Raw genomic sequence first — 12,412 nt, forward strand, 5'->3', positions numbered from 1 at the left:
CTCTGACCGCTTGCTGTACACTGACTTCTGTGTTGTTACACCGCAAACAGGAGGTGCCTGTCACAAGTCCTGCTCTTCCCCGTCCCGTGGCAGGCAGTTACGCTGCTGGACGATGTGCCGTGCAGTAAGTTACAGGGTGTCCCCTGAGCAGCACGACACTCCTGTCAGTGTGCGGTGTCAGGCGTACAGCGCTGCACTGGTAGTTAACGTGGGCTGAGGAAACTGTCTGCTGGGGGTCAACGTACTGGTTTGTATGCTGAGTTGAAAAAATGAAAAATAAACCCAGACCAGCCACGTGGTTCACTTTTGTGACACTTTTTTTTCTCTCCACAGCTCTACTGAGAAGTCATTTCCTTGGAGACCATCAGGTATTTTCTTCAGTGTGTGCATTTTGCTTTAAGCCCCCAAACCTGTATTGTCTCGGCATTTGTTGCTTGTTCTAAAGTGAACTGAACATTAGCAGCAGTGCTACGTATCTTTTTCAAGTGTCTTGTTTTAGTATGACGTTAACACCCTCTTTCTCACTCAGAAGAGACTTGTCTGGTTGTTGTTGTAAACGGATGTTTTGGCTTAGAGGCAGTCGCAGGTAATTCTCTTGCACCTTTCTGTGCCTTTGCATTATTTGTGTGAGATTTGACTGGAACAAGAACCTTGTCTATTGGGTCTCCTTTGTGATTAATTCAAATGTACTTCTGAGTCTTCACTTGGCAGGTAAGGATCATAGGAAAATACTGTACGGTTGAGGCTTGAGTACTGATTTTCTGTTTACAGATAATTCTTACTTAACTGAGACAATCTCCGGAAAGCGAAGGTTTTTCTGAGACTGCTTTTTCTGGTTTTATCTCTCAGGATAGCTTGGACTTTCTTTCCAGAATAAGATCAACTACATCTAACCCCAAGTGTATCAGGTAGAATGGACAGGACTGGGTCTTAAAAGTGATGTTCAGGCGTCTGTTGAAGTAATCCCATCTGTCCTTCACAGGTCGGAGCACTGAACTAGTTAGGGGTTTGCATCAGTTAAAATACTCCTTATTGCAGCGCCAGCCTTCCGAACAGCATCACCCCCTCGGAGTGATGAGCTGTATGTGCAGAAGTCAACGTGTCAAAACTGCTCCACAGGACCAGGAGTGGGACCGTGGCTCCCCGCGAATGGCTTTCTGCACGGGGTCGTGTTTCTCTGACCCCATCGCGTCCTCCTGACAGAGTGTCAGGGGAAGCAGAACTGCTCTCACGTGCTCAAACTGGCACGAGGGTTTGGGTAGCTGGTTCCCAGTTTCCATAACCCAGCTCTGCGTGGCCTTGAGAGGGAACCTTCACAACAGGACACGTGCCATTTTCAGAGCTGTCCAGTCCCTGCTGTACCGAGAATAACGCATCGGAGTTCTCTGCTTGCTCGCTCGCGTTCTTGATGATGATAACCGAGACTGTTTTAGGCAAACTGTGCACTTCCCCTTCCTGTTTTCTGTTTTATTTAGAGGCTGAGCTCTTAAGCCCATGCACAGTTGTATTTACGTGGGTTCGGTTGCCATCGTGCTGTCGCCTCAGCTGAGGTGACGCACAGGTTGGCTTTTTCCCTTTCTTTTAGATTTAACGTTCTCAATAGCCTGCTTGTCTTGGCATCTAGGTAATCTTGGCATCAGGTAATCTTTAGCAATGTTTTGAAACAGAAGACAAATTCATGTTTTCAAGTAATTGAGAAATTAGTTTTATTTATTCTTTCAACATGAAAATTATTTTTGTGGGGTTTTTAAATCACGGTATTTCCCCCGGTTCTGTGATGTTCCAGTGATAGTGCACAGCTAAAGACACCTTCTGACAGATCTCGCCGTTGTTTTACTGATTTCTCTCATCTCATTGCATTCCATTTCTTTATTTCCTCCTCAGTTTTTCCTGTAACTCGATATTTGTCTATTGTTTGTTTTTCTCCTTGACTTTGTATTAGTTCTTCTCTTTCTTTCTTTCACCTGTCCAGCTCCTTTTTTTATTTTATCATTTAATTCTCTCCTCCCATTTGTGTGTTTATTTTCCTTAGAAATTTCCTGTGTGTATTCCTGCTAAGAAGTCACTTAACGTAGGGCAAAACCTTGTATTTCTATTTGAACACTGTGCGCATTAATAGAAATCTAAAGGTACATTTCTCCCATCTCTCTGTGGCTGTGTGAGGCCTTTCTAGAGCAATGGCTCTGAAGAGGGCATGTTTCAAAATATATTTTTTGCTTAGAATTTTCTGATATACATTTCATTTATTGTTTACATTTATGTAGTGATTATGACATGATTGTAGGTCTTACTTAGAGACTCACTCTTTGTTTTGAAGAAGTGTCTCTAGATGATGCTTTACCAACTGCAATCTGGAAAATACCAAAGTTAAAGATGAATGAAAACACACCGTTAAGTCACCTTTTTTTTTCCTGACTACAGATAGAGGTTTATATTGAAAACCATCAGCAGATGATGTGGCTGTCGCTGCAATCGCTTTGTGCATCAGTAGAATTATACAGAATTTTTAACAGAAATATAAACCGATGTTGTTCTGCAGATGCTTATAAATAGACTATTAGATCAGCAGCCCATTCTAAAAAGGCTGTTATTTTATCCAGGGCACTCTCCTCATGATTTATAGTAGCAGGGAGATAGAAAGACAACAATTCATTTTATTGTGCATTCTTGCCTCTTTTAGAGAGCCTAAACAATCTTTATTTTTTAGCATGGTGAAAGCATTTGCTTGGTGGCAAATGTGTGATGGAAGTGAGGTTTTGGTTCAGGGCTCTGTTAGGAACATTGTACAGCACTGCACAATCAAACTTTATTCTTCCTGAGCGGTTCTCCCAAAACTGATTATTTGTCAGTTTGACATTGACTTAGTATCGTGTAATCTCGAGAAACTAAAAAAACAGGGCCTTGTGTTCTTTGACCAGAAGAGGCTGAAGATGAAAACGCTGCAGCTGGATATCATGGTAATTCAGATGTCCCCGTCCCCGCAAGCCTTTTGCTCGACAGAATAGGTAAATGCCACTGACGTCTGCGGCAATCCGATACCGAGTCAGCGTAACCGCAGCTGCGGAAGGGCAGTGTTTCCATGCGAGTTCCCCGTATCGCTTCTGGGCACGCTGCTGATTGAAATAGTGGAAGGGTAGTAACACTTCTTATTAAATCTTAATTAAATTTGGTCATAATACCCCTATTATAGTGAAGTAATTAGCGTCAAATTTTACTGGATGGTCTTTCTCTAAGAATGTACTGCTGATAAATAACAGTACTGACTGACTGCTGATTTCTAAGATGTATCGATTTTTTAATTTGTTTTTTTAATCTGGTATTTCAGTAGCGTTCAATGATAGCAATTAACAAGTAACATTTTTAGTATGAATGTTACATTATGGCCAGTCATGCAAACAGTGAGACACCAGCTGTTTGTCTTCAGCTACTGTTAAAAATCGGAGTATTTCTTTAGATGTTCACGTCCTCATCTTTGCCCTTTTCCCCAGACCGCGTTTAATTCTTTCTTCTCTTCATTAATAGCAATGCGATGTCTCTTTTCCTCTCTGCTGTCCGTAAAGTTCAGCTAATACTCTTAGAACTGAAGTTAGCTTAAGAGCTGTTAAAAGCTCAACATTTGGATAGTAGTATATGAAGGAAAGACCATATAAGATGTATAGCGTCCTCTGTGGATGATGCTCAAACAGGGATGAGATTCAGCCTAACCTCTCCCTTGAAAAGCTCTAGCGACTGTAGGACCGGGAGCCAAGTGGTGGCTGTCTCGTCTGCACTCTGCGATACAGATGTATGTGGTTCTGCTCTGCCGGGTGTACTTACTAGGAGTCGGTTGTGTTTGTCAGTGAAATGGTTGGAAGGTACATTTGAAAAACTAGAATTGTGGAACTACAACAAAACTACAGGCAGCAGGATTCTCATGAGTATTAACGTTCTTTTCCGGTAGTTGGTGGGTGGTGCCTGGGTGCCAGCAGACTGTTTATGTTGGACGTTCTTTGCTAGTATGTGTGAGGAAAATTTTTACAATTGAGTTTGCAGGAAACTTACATATGAAACATCAGATTTATCGTAATTAATTGCTTCTTTCAGATCCTCCAACCACCAGTGTAAACAAACCCCAGGTGACAGAGAGTGCTCATACCAATTCCTATGACGTTAGGACAGAAGCAGAGCAAGGGAACCTCTACTCACCCGAACAGACATCTCTCCATGAAAGTGAGGGTCTGTTGTGTGCATTTTCAGTATTAGAATATTTTTGTGCTGACTGTATAAAAATGTAATACAAAGTTATGTAGTACTAGATTTTTGTGAAGTGGTCCAGTGCTTTTATTCTTACTCTGGCTTCGTGTCTCCAGGGTCCATAGGTAACTCAAGAAGTTCCACGCAGATGAATTCTTACTCGGACAGTGGTTACCAGGAAGTAAGCAGTTTCCATAACAGCCAGAACCTGAGCAAATCGGAAACCAGACAGCAGCATCCCCTTATCGGAACCGCCAACAACCACTTGGTGAGGAGCTCGCGAGCCGAAGGGCAGACATCAGTCCAGGTACGCGCAGAATAGCGCCCTTTATCACCGTTGGTACAGGCAGCACGCTGTCTGTAACGCAGTTTTAAAGACGACGGTTGTGTCACTGGACCTACCCTTGTGTAGGCTGGAATGGACTTTACTGAACTACACTTTGATTTGACACCTTCAGTGCCTGAAGAGCAGAAGTGGCTTGTAGCAGGCCTAGAAGTGTGTGCTGAATCCAGCATGCATGTGATCTGACCAAAGCCAGCAAATCTGCTGAGGACTCCTGGCTGCAGAGCGCGCTGCTAACGTAGTGTCAGGAAAGTACCCCTCACTCGAAATTCAGCTGTGATACGGAGGAAAACCTCCTAGAATTCAGCCAGTGTTAAACACAGTGCTTGAAGGAGGATGGTATTTGTATTCCCGCACCTTCTGTTGGTGCTGCCTTTCCCCCCCACCTCCCGTTTCATTCATCAGAATGATAGCAAGACAGCAAGTGTCAAAATTTCATTGCTTTGTACAAAACTCTTTGCATTACTGTTCCCGAACTTCCAAAGTGGTGGAGCACTGCGGGAGGAAAGCATAGGTGCACAGTTACACAGAAAGACAAATAAGGGTGAGGAATGGCTGGGGTTTAGTGTTCTATTGCTGTCTCATATATTAGAAAATACTGAGAAAAAAAGTTATTTCATAGGAAACCGTGAAGGAATTGTGTTCAGGGTAAAAGCAACTCAACTGCTTTTACCTAGATTTAGATTGTGTGTGTTTCTTATTGACTTCTCTGTCTTATGGGAAAAAAGCATCCACTATGTGGCCTAAGTGATGAAACTAATAAATGTTTTTGGTTTTAAACAGCCTTCAGTAAATATTGCTACCAACCGAGTCATGAGACGAGTCAGCTCAGTCCCATCCAGAGCACAGTCTCCCTCTTACATGGTCAGCACAGGAGTTTCCCCCTCGAGGGGGTCGCTGCGCACGTCTCTGGGCAGCGGGTACGGTTCTCCGTCAGTCGCTGAGCAAAGATCCCTTACGTCTCACGCATATTCCTCCACTACTCTGCCAGTGCAGCGGGCAGCATCCCCGTACGCTGCCCAGCGGCCTGCCTCCCCAACGACTGTGCGGCGGATCGGCTCGGTCACATCCCGGCAGACGGCAAATCCCAACGGTGGGGCTGCCCAGTACCAAACATCAGCCAGAGTCGGCTCTCCTCTTGCACTTGCTGACGTGCAAACCCGAGTAGCTTCTCCATCCCAAACGCAGCTGGGATCTTCTTCCCCGAAGCGTTCTGGCATGACTGCGGTTCCACAGCATTTGGGGACAACACTGCAAAGAACCATTCATGATATCGAGCAGTATGGCCAGCAGTACGATATATATGAGAGGATGGTCCCTCCACGTCCAGATAGCCTTACAGGTTAGTAAAAGGGTAAAGACACAGCTCCAAACTTGGTACAAACCCACAACGAGTAGAAGGTACTAGGCTGGAACTGTTTTTATGCCTAGTTCTTTCTTAAAATGGGTAACTTGGTGCCACTGAATTTTACTCCTTTTTTCCCCTAATATTTCCAGGCTGTCTCAAAGTACTTCAACTTAAATATAGGGTATCTGTGGTAATGTTAGCTTAAAACAAAGCCCTAAAAGCCAGACTCTATTAATCTGAGAGGCAGTTCCTACTAAGCTGCGGTTACTTTACATCGGAAGTTCTGTGTGTGTGAGTGGTTTCGTCCTGGGCTTCACCTACACGAGCGCAGACAAGGTGATTTGCAGTTAGACCAGATGCTCTTTTGAACAGACTGCTGGGTCTGTTTTTCTGCTAAACTGTTATAGAGCAGGAAAGCCCAAAAGATTCCCCTTCCCCAGCAGAAGGTGTAAGGCGTCTGGTCCCTCACCTCTGCGAGACAGTAACCCACCCGTTTGATGAGGGAGCATCAGTGCGACGTGAACGGCTGTTCGTAGTTTAAATGAACACAGCCCAGGGAGCTGCGTAATTTGTGATGAAGCAACAACCTTGTGCTCTGAAAATACTACCTCGGTCCTTTACAAACAGCACTGCCTGAGGTATCAGCTTGTCTGAACAGGTGAACTGACACATCTTTAGAAAAAAGGAGTTACTGGGATGGTGAGTCAGTAATTCAGAAACAGATGTTTTAAACTTAATGCTTTTCCTGCTAAGGAGCAGTCGACTACCTCAGCTGTGAGGCTTAGAGAGAGTCTTACTTTATAGCCAGCTCTGCTGCATCTTTCCAGGAACCTGAAACGGTGGCATCACACCTGAGCTCTGTGCTCCCAGCTAGGAGGAGTAATCTCTCAGTAGCATAAAAAACCTCTGATGTTTTTCTAGTGTCTATCAGATTTCTTGTTACTTTAGAGGAAACAGTTCAATGGAACACCTGAAATCTTAAACTCAAATTTGTATACGATCTGTTTTCTGAGAGGCAGTTTGGATGGGGGGGAGGCAGTACAGCAGCCTGTAGTGTGTTCTAGAACTCTTCCCTGCTGGATAAGCAGGATGGATGATCAGGTCCTCTTCCTTCAGTGCTTACAGTTTCGAAGAAGGGAATCCATGTGGTGCCTGTTCTGGGAAAACTGCACTGTTAACAAGATGACTGTCTCCCCAGGAGACAGCCTCGTCACCAGGGAGGTGTAGCTCCAGGTCCCTGCTCTGCCCTGGGCACAGCTCCAGGTCCCTGCTCTGCTTTGGTGATGTCCCTCTGTTTTCACCACCCGTAGATGTGTTTTCTTAGTGATGACCTGTGAGACCCCCAGAGGTTCACTCGCAGACGCTGAGATGGGGCAGGTCTGTGGTTTCGTGGGGAAAACGCAGGCTACGTTTGGTTGTACGTCACTACGTAATTGTATTTTGAAGGGTCCCATGGTCTCCATCAGTTATTAACTTTGCATAGTTCACTAAGTATATTCTATCACTTTGATAGCTGCTAAAGCTTTGGTGCCAACAGTGGTAATGCTGAAGGGGACAAAACAGTATTGATTTTTAGAAAAGTTTTTAAAATAGCTTTTAAACCAAAAGACTGTGGTGCTTTTGTGCCCTACTTGAATTTGTGGATGACTAACCATTTAAGAGGTGTTTGCCTTGGCTATACCACCCAGGTGTTACACACTTATTTACCAACTTTCTTCTGTAACTGTTTATGAATTGATGCAGTGAGTAAATGCTGTAGATAAACTCTGAATGTAATTGTAGGCAAGAAAGATGACAGTAATTCTGTTGTAAGGCTGAAAAAATGAGGTGAGCAGTGTAGGAAGGGAAGCACGAGGAGTGCTGGTCTGAGAGCACGTGGGGTGTATGCGATTGTCACACTTACTGTAGCACAACAGGGAGTATATTTGGTGATCTTTACTCTGAAGAATTTAATAGAAGGAAGAAAGCCGGTGAAGCCACGGAATAAACAAAGAATGCCAGGAGCAGAAGGAACTGGAGTGAGTTCACGGGGGACGAGGGGGAGATGAGGCCGTTGCAAGGTGCAGTACAGTCAAGCGTGGCAGAGGACCCCATGGCAAGGGGCATCCCGGAGGCAAAAGCAGTGCTGTGTAATTGTTTCAAAGGAAGTGAAAATTCAAGAGACTGGAACATGGACAGTAAAATAGAAGATTTCAAACTGAAAAGAGAATTTTCCTGGTAGTGTCAAACTCAAAGACCAAGTTGGTGTGGGTGGCAAAAATGTTATGTAGCAATTATATAATATATAAGTAAACAAAGTTTGAAAATAAATATAGGTTTGACTTATATTTTATTAAATATGAGCATCTGAGGCTTGTTTGGCACTTTGCTAGCTAAAGGTTCAGCCCAGGAGGTGTCAGCGAGGAGCGTGTGAGGCGGTGGAACAGATGATACAGAAGTGTGGGAGATGAGAGAGCAGTAATGAGATACCGAATTCTGAAATGCTTCCAAAAGAGTTTTTTTAGGAGTAGGGTCCAGGGGAGGAACTGGTGAGCGCAGACGAGCTTTTCCTTTGGGTGGTGTATCCTGTTGGAGGCAAAAGCTCTGTACCTCGGTGCAAAAATGCAGCACAGAAGCTGGCAAAGCTCAGGCAGGAAGTGGCGAGGAACTCTCAGCGTTAACTGAATTCGAACTGTTTCCCCACTACCCGGTTTATAGTATTTTAGTGCTTCTCAGTAGACTCTGGAATTACAACTTATGAAACAGGGGAACTAGGGTGCTTTAAATGAGGAAAAAAAAAAAAAAAAGATGAGAAGGTTGGCAGAGGGTCACTAGCTGGTACCCCGCCAGTACCAGGGAGCAAAACCTGCGTTAGGTGGTCGGTGGGAGGGGTGGTGCTGCATGCCAAAACACGTGACTGGGCTGAAAAAGAGGAAAGAGGCGAGTAAGACTGTACCACTGACCTCCGGATCGGCACGGCAACACTGACCTTAATGGGAGATGGGTTGCTAGTTCAGTGGGCAAAGGAGTAAGGGGAAGGGCGCATCAGCACAGGTTACAGAAGCACGTAACACACGGCGCGCACACAAGGGGGGTCTGGGGAGTGTGGATGACGTTTTCACGGAGCAGGTAGGGGGACCCTTCACAAGGTGAAGCAGCTTGTGCAGTGCTGTTCAAAGGGCTGTTACTGAAAAGCCATTCTGCACCTCTGCCAGCAACGCACTTGGATCCAGCACCGCCAAGAGCGGTCGCGGAGGTCCGCTGCTGAGGGATCCCAGTTAAATGCGACAGCTGAGTTAAAAGGAACTCCAGAGGGACAGCCGAAAGGCAAGGTGAAAAAAGAAATCCTGCCCAGCTTCAGCAGAGCAATGGACAGCCCCTGGTGTCTGCGTGTACAAACCTTTGTAAAGGCTTTGCTCCTCGTGCGTGAATCTCTGCCAAGAAGCCTTTTGCGCTTACTGCTGCATCCTTTCGTTGTCAGGATGATGACCCCCCTCCAGGCTGTGCCCTGTCTCCCATTTGGATTTCCAGATTTCCATCAAGTTCCCAGCTTCCCTTGTGGCTGTGAATCCGTGAACTGCACATGCTGACTTAGCCCTTACTCTTCACGTTCTAGACTTTCAACTATAAATGCTACCAAAAGAGTTGGAAAACTAAAAGTTGTCAGCATATGGTCAAAACTTTTCATCAAAGAAATGCTGCTTTGTCCATGAATCTTTCAGGATGGATCATTTAGTAATAGAAAGAAGTTTAAGGAATAAATCTTCATAACTGTAGATAGAACTTTTCTTGGCTAAAAGAAGGAAGATTCAAGCATGGCAGCTTTGTTATTTTTAATTGGCGTGGGCCAGGTACATACTCCCTCTTCTTGGTTTCAGGCCTGAGGAGTTCTTATGCTAGCCAACACAGCCAGCTGGGCCAAGAACTGCGATCAGCCGTGTCTCCGGACTTGCACATCACCCCCATCTACGAAGGCAGGACGTACTACAGCCCCGTGTACCGCAGTCCCAACCACGGCACTGTTGAGCTCCACCAGGGATCCCAGTCTGCTTTGTATCGAACAGGGTCAGGTGAGTAAGGGGCTTCTGAAGCTCTTCCATCGACCGCGTCCCAACGTCACACAAAAGCTGCTTAACAGGAGCTTTTCTGGAACCTGTGGCCCACAGGAGAACGTATACGAGATAAGCAGTGCTGGTTTAAAAGGAAAAAATAGATGCTGTAAGTTAATGGAGAAGGAAACTACATTTGAAGGACTTAAAATAACCAGCGGAAATTAAAAGCTTTTGTGGTGTTTGATGGTTGTTTACTTGGGGCTATATATCAGCGTCAGCTGAGGGTCAGAATATTTTCTGTTTGGTATCACACCCTCAGGTACATCCAAGCAAAGCCTGTTTCATGACACAAAAAATTGATTGCCTCCTCTCGCATTCTCTGTGCATCATCCTCTTAAAAATTGAATTGGTTCATATTTGTTTGCATTCGTCAGCACAGTAAAGTGGCAGCTTGCACGCTTAAGTTACCCACTGCGTCTTTCACAGCAAAATACTGGTTTGACCCAACTTCTCGGCAAAGGATAATGTTAAAATACTGTATCTGAAGATCTCGTATTGAAACTGAAATACATGTCTTACGAACTGCATAGGCACGAGATTAGCACTAGGAGTGATTTTCTGTAATGAGAAACATCATATATGTTGCAGAGCAGTTCGTTCTTTCAGGCTGATTAATAATTTGTGTTTGGAGTAATTTCCAAAAACTCTCAAAATACTAGAGTGATTTAACGAAGTAACACTCCAGACATATTTGTAGAGAAGTGCTGGATTCATGCGTCACTTTTTCATACACTTGAAAACTGCTTTTTAATGTTTTTTAATGTAAGCGAAACACCAAGAGTATGGGATGTTGGAGGAGACGACAGCTCTCGCAGTTCTCCTGTCTTCTGCAGCCGAGAGTAAACGAGCAAAGTTTGCCAGGATGTGCCAGTGAGGAAGTTCAGCTAGAAACGGGAATTCTCTTTACTTGTCTTTCTAACACCACGTACCTGGGAAGAACAAAAGCTGCCACAACAGCTCTGATAAGTAAGGAAGATACACATGCCTGGTTTTGAAAAGATCAGCTTAATCTTTGAGGTCATCCTCATTAGCTTTTTGTCAGGGAGAACATAGGTGGAGTTGGGAAAAGGGAAATGCCATATCAACTATGTAAATTTTCATTTACTTGTTTTTCCCTTTTCGGTACAGTTGGCAAGTTGGCATCTCTGTTAGTAATTATTGTGAACTTTCAACACCTTTTGCATCCCAATTTCTGCTTGATGGCATGAGATGCATTTCTTACTGTAAATACTTGTTGAGGCAAGCTGAGGCATAGAGCTGCTTCCGCAGACCTCTAGTTCTGTAACTAACCTCTCTGTCTTCCCCAGACAGCGAGTCACTGCGCCCTGAAATGGTATTTTTGTTTGCTTGCACTTTTAACCACGCATTGCCTCTTCTCTTCAATAGATGCCTGTTACCCAGTTTGTTTTAATACTGGTTTTGTACTAGGAGTCGGAAATCTGCAAAGATCCTCCAGTCAGCGTAGCACACTCACATACCAAAGAAATAATTATGCTCTGAACACAACAGCTACCTATGCGGAACCCTACAGGTCAGTGCAGTATCGACTGTCAGAGGCCAGTTACAACAGGCTGCAGCACGCAGCGCCCGCCGACGACGGGACCACGCGATCGCCGTCCATCGACAGCATCCAGAAAGACCCCAGGCAAGTCCCTCCGTGCTTTTGGGGACCATGCGTGTTTGCCATGATAAGGTTTTGTTACGTTCCTTGGACATACGTGTCCGCGTTCCAGGATTGCACTGTTTGAACAGCCAGGGCTAGCGCAGGTACTGAGACCTGTACCTCTGTAACCACAGGAATGAACACGGTCTCTTGTTACGGTAAGAAAGAGCAACCGCTGTGAGTTCAGGTACTGTTACATTCTTCTTTCATGTCTATTTTCCTGTAGAAGCTGTTACAGGAAATACTTACAAATTTGATAAGAATTGGCTGGATTATTCCAAATATTTTTGAGTAACCTGTAATATTGAAGTAAGTTTTCTCTTTATGGGATGGGAGTCAGGGTTTGAGAATTAGAAAGTACTTACCTAATTTATTTGAATGAATTTTTCATGAGCAGCCTACTTAAATTTCCAAACAATGTAAGTTTATAAATTATATATAAATGTACCGTTTTGAAAGCAAATGCACATTCGTACTTTTAAAATAGTTACTAGTTTGATGTCGTAAATGTGGGTACACAGTGTGGGCATGTGACACGTGTAGTATCATCATTACAATGTGTTAGAGTCATTGTTGGTTAGAATCCCCTATTTTAAAATGGGGCTATCAAAACCCAGTCCCAGTTTATCTGTGTGGAGGTGCAATTGCTAGGAATTTTGTGCTGTCCTCAGGCTGGCAGTTCTTGGGGGCAGCTTCTAGATGTGCCTTGGTCATGGAGGCACATGACACGTTCT

General features: G+C 44.5%; 1 protein-coding gene across 1 annotated transcript in view; it reads left to right on the plus strand.

Annotated features, from left to right (window-relative positions):
- Positions 1-337: 337 nt before the first annotated feature.
- Positions 338-12,412, plus strand: part of PKP4 (plakophilin 4) — a 33,582-nt gene continuing 21,507 nt past the window's right edge. Inside the window, exons 1-6 of the mRNA XM_010137529.1 lie at positions 338-368; positions 4,084-4,209; positions 4,350-4,540; positions 5,360-5,918; positions 9,782-9,973; positions 11,444-11,660. Of these exons, the coding sequence (XP_010135831.1) occupies positions 4,382-4,540; positions 5,360-5,918; positions 9,782-9,973; positions 11,444-11,660 (1,127 nt within the window). The 5' untranslated portion in view covers positions 338-368; positions 4,084-4,209; positions 4,350-4,381. The remainder of the gene's footprint in view (positions 369-4,083; positions 4,210-4,349; positions 4,541-5,359; positions 5,919-9,781; positions 9,974-11,443; positions 11,661-12,412) is intronic.

The sequence above is a fragment of the Buceros rhinoceros genome, unplaced genomic scaffold, assembly GCF_000710305.1.
Source record: "Buceros rhinoceros silvestris isolate BGI_N320 unplaced genomic scaffold, ASM71030v1 scaffold7726, whole genome shotgun sequence".
NCBI lineage: Eukaryota > Metazoa > Chordata > Aves > Bucerotiformes > Bucerotidae > Buceros > Buceros rhinoceros.